At 32.1% G+C, this 10,543-nt stretch overlaps 1 protein-coding gene across 4 annotated transcripts in view; it reads left to right on the top strand.

The window, feature by feature from the left end:
• Window positions 1-9,798, top strand: part of LOC143247150 (phospholipid-transporting ATPase IF-like) — a 106,422-nt gene extending 96,624 nt beyond the window's left edge. For all 4 annotated transcript variants that reach the window (XM_076494791.1, XM_076494782.1, XM_076494800.1 and 1 more), the window contains one exon: window positions 549-9,798. In XM_076494791.1, coding sequence (XP_076350906.1) covers window positions 549-752 — 204 coding nt within the window. In that variant the 3' untranslated portion in view covers window positions 753-9,798. The remainder of the gene's footprint in view (window positions 1-548) is intronic.
• Window positions 9,799-10,543: the final 745 nt, after the last annotated feature.

Genomic DNA, 10,543 nt, shown 5'->3' on the forward strand with positions numbered 1-10,543 from the left:
AAACTTCACAAAGTTGAGAGCAAAATAATTTAACTAAGCTTATTTCATCTTGTTTTACAAAACAAATTATTTTCCTGTCATACTTCAAAATAATAATTAAAATAAAGTACAAAATTATAAAGCAAGCTTTACAAAATCCAGGTTTGTTAACAAATATCTTTTTGTTTTTCTGACAACATCTCACTAAGCACAACTTTTTTATCACTTTGTTCTGAAGAGCTGTCATGACATACTAAGCTGTTTTAACTTTTTACTGAACTCAACTTTTCCATTGAGTTTCTGTTGTACTAAATATGAAAATTGATAAAATTTTGATGTTTCCCATGTGAGTTACATTCCATTGTTCTCTGAAAGTAACCCAAAATCTAATCTTTTACTTTGTTCTAACACTTTTCCACAGTACTGTGTATTGAGAAACATTCAGTTGGGTTTATATATAAATTGATTTACTGTGCTTCGTATAACTTTAGGTTGATTAATGTTTAGTTACTTTAAATATTTTGTCTAAGCTTTTTATATTAACTGAATCTTTTTCTTTATAATTGTAGGGACAATATTCAGGGAGTATTGACATTACAGAAGCTATTCTGTTAGACCATCAAAAGTCATACTTTCTTAAGGAGGGAAGTGATCATCGAGATAATGAACATCAAGCAGGAACTACAAAGTTAGTGATGAACACTCATAGGTGGTCTTCAGGAAGTACATCTACAGAACAAGAAGAAAAACCAATGTTAGAAACATCACTCTAATAACAGTTGTTGCATGAAGTTGATATTTAAAAAAAAAGAAGTCTCATTGGTTTTGTAATCAAGAGATAAAAATCCATATTCAGTTGTACAAATAGATAAGTAATTTTAGAAAACCATGTATGTAGACTGTTAATTACAGTTTCTAAGCGACTAAATTATTAGAATGTGTATATAGTCTCATGACAAAATTATTTCATGATTTTTTCTTTAAGTCACGAAATTAAATGAGAAGGAATATTGTAATTAACTTTTCAAATTCTTACCAGTTACATTATATCAGTTGCAACCATTGTTCATCAAACAATTTAAATTTGCTTTTCTGGAAATTTCTATAATATGCATGTGTAGGTTTAGATTATCAATAAGTTGACACCCAGTCCAACTAGAATTCTATTTTATTAAATAAACAAACATGAAACAGAGGGTGCATGATTATCTTTAGTATGCAATTGATCTGTCTTTATAATGTTTAAGGCAGAAATATGGTTACACACTGTGTTAACAAGGTCTGAAATTTGAGACTGTGGAATGGCCATCCTTCTCATGATAAAGAATGTAGATGATTAATTTACATAATGCCAGCAAAGATGAACTACACCTGATTGCAAGGTTCATAGCTAACAATAGGCCTAGTGATAGGAGAGTATAATGCCCTGACCTTCTAACCATCATTTTGTAACTCATGTTCAATAAACAGAAACCTGATCTAGCATGGCAAGCATGCCATTGGCATAGGCAGCTAGAAGACTTTTACTAAAGAATCTTAGTTTTTCAAAAATTATTGATTGTCCCTTCATATAACATTAGCTGTGGTTGTTCAATTATTTAGCTGCCCAAATAAATCTCATATTGCACCAGAAATACCACTCCATTTTATCCTGACTTGCAGATGTTTCAGTGAAAGTTACATCCACTATCTGAAAATTGTACAAATCTAGAATCATCAGGCTAAATTACAGTATCTGAAAAGGCTAAAGGGTGTGATAGCATCTTTTATGCTCACTTCTGTTATAATATAGCCTGGACTAACTTCCATCTAGTTACTCAGTCATTTTAGCTTATGCTACAAAAATACCTCATGAAGTTATCCTTATTCTGCAATAATAGTGATTTGTAGATGCTTCTCATAACATAATGAATCTATTTTGTTAGTTTTGGGTACTTAGGGCTGTGCAAAAATGTTTTCCAGCATGAATGGAATTAAACTGTCTTCCTGTTTACTGTGGACAGTGGTACTACAAGTGACTTGGCAATTTAGTGATGATTTTAAGCTCTTTTTTCCCATCATCCAATACTTTGACCTTGTAAAAATACTGTTAATTGCTGAAATACCTGTTATCTTTACCAAGCTGTACCTATATTTATATATCAGAGTTTTTTACCTATGTCATCAACATTGTAGCCAAACTGTATTTTTGGGAGTCTTTATGTAATAACTATAGGTTATATACACATGTATTAATCAGTTAAGGTTTAACATTTCATGGCTCTCCAGAAACAAAAGGAACAGGTTGATCTGGAAAGTTAGGAAACTTAGTATCTGAAATCCTGAATGTTGTAATGACAAGGAAGGTACTTGTACTGATATACTGGAATTATATGCTACCATTGTTAATATTGAAACAAAGACTTTTTCTGAATCTAACAAAGTAAATATACATTTAATTAGTGTTCAATGCATGAAACTATTAAATTATAATAAACACAAGATTTTGGTAAACTCATATCCAAACAGAAATATCTACTAATGTTCTTATTTAAGCCATATCTTGTCTACTGTTATTTAGACAGATTCTGATGTGACCTAATTAAATCTCTCCCTCTATTTCTTTTCTAAAGATTATGTCCTGTCCTGGAGTTTTAAAAATGGACTCATATATATATATATATAAACAAATTTTAGAAATACAGTTTTTATTTTTAAATAGCATTAGTCAATCATGTGATCTCCATTAACAAATAAACAGGCATGAATAACACTAGATTTTAAATCTTATTTTAGATTGAAGAATTCTTGTAAGAAAATAATGAAACTGAATGTGCTGTTAAAACTTTACAGCTGAGATTCACAATTATAAATTAAAAATCAGTTTTCAGGTTGAAAATATGGTAGAAAAACTGCAACATGCAATTTTTAGAATCCAGGATTCCAATTATTTATTGTATTAAACATAGCTTATGTCCAGTTTAAACCCATTATTTAGTTTTAATTGCCTTTGACTAACACCTTTTTGCAAATTTTTATTTCACCCTCTGAAAAGTACAACTTTTTGCTTTGATACATATAAACATCTTTTTTATATTTGTATTTGGTACAATATAAGTAACAAGTAGAAATTAGTATTCTTATGTTCTTGGGGTCAGTTTTAATGTTTTGAGTTGCTGAGCAGAAGTGGCTCATATATATTTGTAAAGATTAATATCTTATGGATAATTGTCATTAGACAAAATTCTTTATCCTGACATTCTATGAAAAATGGAACCTGGAAATAGATAGATAATAGCTATAATCCTGATTAATTTTAGTTTGAAACATTTGTATAAAGTTACTTGTTGCATACATTGATAATATCAAACTTAATTGGCTAATATTGCCATGCTTGTTGTTTTGACTGAATATTTTATAGTAAGAAAATGTTACAGAAATTTCCTTTGCTCTACAAAATTGGCAAAATACAAAAATAAGAAAAATGTTATATTGCCATTATGAGGAAAACAATGAACACTTCTTTAAAAAGTTAAAGTTGAAAAGTACGAAACTGTGGAAATGTGAAAATTACTTGTGACAGAAGACAGAGATTCGCTTATACCAGTCTCATATCATTCCAACATTAACTGAAAAAAATTTCTTCATATAATCAACTTTTTTATCCTTGTCTACTTGTTCAGTCTGAAACTTATTCTTTCATTGAAAAGAAATTTTCTTGCTTGACACTTTTCCTGTTAATACCCTCCAAGCTTGAGGTGCTTATTTAGTATGCACAGAACATGCGACAACCCTTTACCAGTAGGAGCACAACACACTGTCCTAGAGCAGTTGGCTTCTGTATTACTTTATGTGAACCTCACTTTCTCAAATGGGAAAATATGAGTCAGATGTGTTTTTTGAATGATTTGAGTTTCCATTATTATTTTTACACAATTTATTGCAAATTATGATTACCATCACACCTTCTGAAGTTATTGGTAACACATAAAATTGTGTTACCCAAGCCTTGGGATTCAAATTCTCTGCTGAGGAAGTGCACGTCTTGGTTGTCAGGAGTTGGCTTTTCACTTGGTGCTTGGGCCTTCATCTCCACAACAGTTCGTTCCTCTGCAGGCTCATGAATTTGTTCAGGACAAGAATGATTTAAACAGCCTTTCTCTGCTCCTTTTTTTTCCATGTAGCCATGTCTTGCAACTTTGAGGAAAGTTTATCTTTCTTCTCATTTGCTGTAATTAATTACACAGGTTTGTCACATTTTGAATGCTTCTCTTATTTCACGTATGTCTCTCCTTCCCTTTTATGTAAGATCCCTAACTCCACTTTTTTGATACTTCACCTTTCACCTGACATTGATGTTTGTATTTAACAGTTTTTATCAACTGGTTGTCCTTCCTTCCTCCCTTTAGGCTGATATTGTACAGAGACAATGCTATGGCTGGTATTCTGTTTCCACCTCCTCATCTGGACATGCATCTTTTCACTAATGTTTCTCTTGTGAGTTGGAGTGTATATCTCGATTTCCAGGATACCAAATCCAGGTTGTTTTGCTTTTGGACTCTGGATCTCCTATTTTGAGCCCATGAGCACCAGATTTAGCTCTTAGCTTGCCATGTTCTAGGTGCTTTGAATGTTGTTAAATATTGGTTATTGCTTTCTCATATGGTTGTTTCAGTGGAGTGGTCTGTATACCCTCACGTTTTCTGGTGATTATGCTTTATTTTGGAAACCCCACATACAGATACATTTACCACTCATCTGAACAACAAACTGCTGTCATCTGGTCACCAGTTCTTTATCCTCAGATTTTGGAAGTAGATGCTTTCAATCAAGAATGAGTTCCTTTACATTTACATCTTCCCAATGTACTTTTTTTCAGCTATTCCACTTAGTGTCAAATTTTGTTGGTGGATCTATTTTGGCTGGCTCAGCCTTGGTTTCCTCTCCTTAGGCATCTATAATTGTTATCACCTCTGCTTCTTCCTCTCTTTCCTACTTTCCTTTGTCAACCTCATTTTGACATTTTTCATTCTGCCATTCCCACACTCCAATTTTATGTATGGTTTTTGTTAGGCCCTTTCCTGAAGACAGGGTCTGACATTTTGTGTAGCTTCTCTACTTTCCAACTCAGTTTGACCTCCCACATTGTTGATTTACCAAAGACATTGGATTACTTTTATTCACTGCTCTCTCCAACATTGTTTCCACCTCTCCTGCCTTTCTGTTCCTCACCTTTCTTGTTTCTTGACCTGGCTGTCTAATCAGGATCTTTCTGTTTCAACAGTTTCTGGATATAGAGCACACTTTTTGAACACCTTTCATTTTACAAGATTCTGCTGGTGCCTTCTCTCCCTTCCTTTCTCTTCTGTTCCAGTCCTTTCATGTTCTTTGTCCTCATCATGCTATTCCTGTGCCCAATTGGGATCTCAATGTTATCTTTTTTGCCCTTTTCCAACCTCCCTTTGAACTTTTAGCTTCATGTTCCCTGTATACTCTTTCTCTCAAGACATATTTTCTTCTCCTAATAGCTTACAGTCATCACTGATCTGATCTTTATATGATAGAAGTTTCCCATACTCTTTGTCATAGTGCATATATTATGCTACACCCAGACAATTCCTTCCTTCCCAAGATCTCAGCTGCTCATGAGGGCAATTATGCCTTTGCACCTATCTTCATTAGTTCAGTTTCCTATATTTTTGCAGTTCAGGTCTGGATTATGTCCCATGGTGCTGTGTGACTGGTATGGTTTACCTTTATGCTTCCCATTTATTTATTCTCTGGAATTCTCTTGTGTTAAGTGACCTCTCTCATCTCCTTCCACTAGGTTGGATTCATCAGTTTAGTAGGTTGGAATACTCTTTCCTGTCCTCAAAATGGAATCATTTTTATCATGTCTCCTCTCTTTAAATTCAACATGTCACCATGTCTCTAGCATTTCATTTTCATCATCCGCTGGAGTAGATCATCCAGTTTAGAATGTAGACTACTTCCCAGTTCTTTGTCACTCATTATCTTCACCATCGACTTGTATGTTTCCCTGGTGGATATTATCTACCTCCTGTAGCAGTTCTACAAGTGCCTATTTGACTGTAATTTAGGTGTCTTTTTGTATTGTGATATTAGTTTCAGGAACTTCCTTTTGCTTCAATAAACATGTTGATCCCACTCAGTGGTAAGTGTTGCCTGATTAGGTATTCTTTCCTATAAACTTGTACTGAATTGAATACCTTTACAGTTTTAATGCACACTGTTGAAATGCAAGAAATGCACACAGCTGAGAACCCTCTTTTCTCCTACTCCTGAAGGTTTAATCTTAGGTGTGCTGATGTTTGTGGGAGCTGAATCAACTAATTCTGAATCCTCCTTATAATACTCGGTTCAGGTAGATAGCACCCTTCTCCTATTGTTGAGACTGGTAGGTGCCCCCTTTCTCAGTGATTTTGGTTGCAGGATGTTTTATTTCTTTGTTTCTACAGTTGTGTTCAAGGGCATTGTTTACCTTGTAATACCATTTGTGAGACATAAGATTCCCTGTTTCTACAGTTATCACAGTATTCCACATTTTGTTCAGAATAGATTAGAAAAGGTTGACTACCTGTTCTTATGATTAAGTTGAGGCTTACACACATCCCTGTAAGTCCAGATTTGGAATGTTTTCATACTTCCTCATCATCATTCCAGTTGCTTGCAGTATAACACTCTTTACTTATGGATGAGGTTGGGATATATTTTACTTGCAATCTGCTTGCCTTAGCCACTATAGCCTACATGTATATCATGATTTTGATCTTTTGTGAGATCCTCTACCTTGTAATTTCTATTGTTGGAGTTGAGCAGATACTTAGCAATATCTAGACGAATGTTTACATCTTTATAATTCTGAGAATTAACCTTTTGCTTTCCTGTTTTTCCATGTGAGTTTGGAGTTATCTCTCACTGTCAATTTTGTTTTCTTTATGACTCTTATTGTCCTGGAGTTGGTACGTTTTCAACCATGTTTGTATAATTGAGTATGGAAAGGTGCTCACATTGATTATTTAGAAATGATGCACTGTTTCTTTAGGTCTTTCTTTCACTGGTTTCGGGCCTTGATGTGGCCTGTTCCATTACAGTGCACACCTTATTGATTTCTATGGATACCTTCCACAGGATGTCTATTGTTTTATCTTACATTGGCCCCTCCACCTACTTAATGTGAGATTTTGGCTATTCTGTGAAAGGAGGAATGTATCATAAAATAATTGTCATTTTCTGGCACTGAAAATAGATTTCTAATAGATACATATCTCTTCTCACCCTTCATCCCAAATTCCAGTGTTCTTCTGTTTTTTTGTAATCCTCATCTCAAAAGTGAAGTTCACATAAAGTAGTACAGAGAAAGCCAGCTGCTTTAGAAGATTTTGCCATGCTTCTATTGGTAAAAGGTTGTAACATGTTCTGTGGATGCTAAACCTTGTGGGCCATAAAGGCTAGAGCATAAAACAAGAAAATTTATCTTCACTTTGTTAAAGGGTAGTAGAAGATTGAAAAAAACAACATTGTATGAGGCAATTGAAGTATGTATTGGAAATCTAATTTAGTTGTAAGTAAGTGATAACTTAAATTTGTAAAGTAAGATATCATTTCATAAAACTAGCTATTTATGTCTAATTTTTCATTCCGTCGAATTTTTGCATGTTTACCAGTTGGTTTTTCTGCTTTATAGTTGTTGTCTGTGAATTGTTCCAGTTTAGGTATGTACATAGATTATACACAAATTTAATCATTTCTCATTTCATTCACACATATGAAAGTCTCAATGTTGTACATTTTGAGGCAATATTTTGTTATTTTAAACTAGAAGAGAACAGTAGTTTATTTTTCTGGTATTCAGATTGTGCTGGGTTTTTAATGGATATCAAACAGTAGGTAAATCCAAAAGATGCATTTAATTAAATTATGTAGTTCTGTACATAGAATAATGGAAAATTATATACTTTATTAAGAAAAGCACAAAGATTGCAACTGTAGTTTCTTTCCTGTTTGGCTAGTTTTTCAAGATAAGTGACTTGTATATTTGCAAAACAAAATTATCTCTGTGGTTATTTCTACCTACAAAGGACAAAAATGTATAACTGTGAGCATAAATATTTATTGCATTGGACAGTTGGTTTTTCTTATTCATGTATACTATTCTATAATGTTTATTGCAACTTAATGGGTTGACTTGACAATAAAGAAAAGTTTAAATGTTGTGAGTTAAGCCCTTTCCTTTGAGATGCCAAATGTATTTAATTATAATTCTAACTAACTTTTACATTGTTTTAGTTTTCAAGTTTTGATATTAAAACAAAATGTATATATTTAAGCTTGCTATATTTACAGTATAGAGTGTACATTAAAAATTAAGCAGTGCCAAAGGTGTTTTTTGGTACATTTGTTAACAGGTTACAGTGTAGTTAAAAACACATTTATTTCATATCTGTGGGGGTTAAAAACATAAATTTTGTGTATAAGGATAAGTCAAATAATAAATGTACATCTAATGTTTTATTAGTTTATTTTCTGAAAATAATGTGTTTTTTATTTAGTTACTTGATTAAACTTAAAGGTGTATTTTAGTATTGTGGTTATGAGATGCTCTCATTGTTGCATGCTATATATTTAATAAATGTTTAATTAGGGTTTATCAATAAATTAAAATTTCAGTTGTAAAAAATATTCTTAGTTTTTTCTGATTAACAATGAAATTTTGAGGCAGAGCATCTTTCTAAACACATTCTACTAGGTAGCTACTTACTGTTTGCAGATATGAAGCCCATTATATGGTAGTGAAAAAGCTGTGAATTATCAAAAATACCATTATCATTGTTGCCCAGTAAATTAAAATTTTGTTTACTAGGTAAAAATGTTCTTGACTGGGGGCATTTTTGTCAGTCAGTCACTATGTTAAAAATACCCTGCACTGGAGAAGAGATATTTGAAAATCATTTTTTTGGCAGAAAGCACTGAATCTCACATTTGCATACTTATGTTTCTATACTATAAGCTGTTTATCAACAGTAGGATATACTTTATTGAGTATATAGAAAGTCCTGTAATAAAACTGTAAGCAGTACATTAACTATGATGCTATGTATATTGTACAAATTAAACTGAGTTATTAAAATTAATTTCAAAGAAGTGTGAAAGTGGTTACAAATTGTTTAATATCTCACCAAGTAATTTCTATGTTATGACTTCCAGATGTTTATGTATTTCTAATGCTATATCTAAAACTGAGTAACAAGTTTCTATTTAAAAAAAGATTTGTAAGAAGTATAGTATTTTACTTGGTCAAAGCTCAGTTTTATAGAATATATTAATAAATGAGCTGTTAATGTTTTTGTGTATAACTAACAAATAATATTTCTATAGTTCATGTTGGTTGTGACCATTGATGTTTAATGTTTAGGGCTACATCCATGTCTACTGGTCTTGTTAACAAAAACTGATCCCATTTCGAAATGTAATTGCCAAAATATTTCCATTCTCAAATTCATAAATGGAATATGAATGATTTTAAAAGTCTGGATCCAATATCGTATTTTGAAAGATTGCTTCTTTGATAGTTGTGTAAGTGTTACAGAATGATTTGTTAAATTATATGATCTGTTCTTTTATTTTTACCTTTGTTTAAACTTGTGTTAAGTATATATATGGATACAGTGGACTATAATTAGTTTTGTTTGGTTGTTTTGATGTATGAAAAGATTACTTAATGGGCCAGATAACTTTCTGCCACCAAATTTGTTCTTGTTATTTCTCTCTACATTGCTGAGGGGCAAAACTTAATAAATATAAGCTGTATAGAAGAAACACAGTATTATGTCTCTCCATACTTTTAAAAATGTTATTTTTCTACACTTAGTAAATACTTGGATTAAGATACACACACACGTGGACACACATACAACTCTAGTTTTATCCATTGTATTTTAACAGTAATTCCCAGTTGTGATAGTAAACTGTATAGAATGATTTTCAAAAAAAAAAAAAAATTACATAATTAATGGCATTCATGGATTACAAACTGTAAGTGTTAAAATGTTCTTGAGTGCTGGAAAGAAAAGTTAGAGCTTAATGTAAGAGATAAAATAAAGGTCAGCATGACTGAGTTTTAATAGTGTTTAACACTTGCAGGTCAGTATAGTGATATAGATTTAATAAAACATTATTTCTGTGCCCTTAACCATACATGATTATCTTTAGGAATGGGATTCCTGAAAGACATACTTTTGAATCACAAGATTGACGCATGGTTGAAGACATCATTGTCATGAGAAAGCCATTTCAGCAGACATAAGTGAGAAATTAATTTCTAAGCATTCAAACAGTGTAAAATTCATAAATCTAATAACTTTCTTTAGGATAATAAACCTTAAAAGTTAGTTTAATAAAATACAGAACATTTCAAATTCATAAAAACAAATGTGCCCACCTGTGTTTCAGTAAAATGCAGTTATTAACTGCAAATTAAATAACAGCAAGGGAAAACGATAATAAGGTGCTATACAAGTAGCACAAATTAAAAGTACACTGAACATTGTGTATACTATAAACA

Source organism: Tachypleus tridentatus, chromosome 1 (assembly GCF_004210375.1).
Source record: "Tachypleus tridentatus isolate NWPU-2018 chromosome 1, ASM421037v1, whole genome shotgun sequence".
NCBI classification, from domain to species: domain Eukaryota; kingdom Metazoa; phylum Arthropoda; class Merostomata; order Xiphosura; family Limulidae; genus Tachypleus; species Tachypleus tridentatus.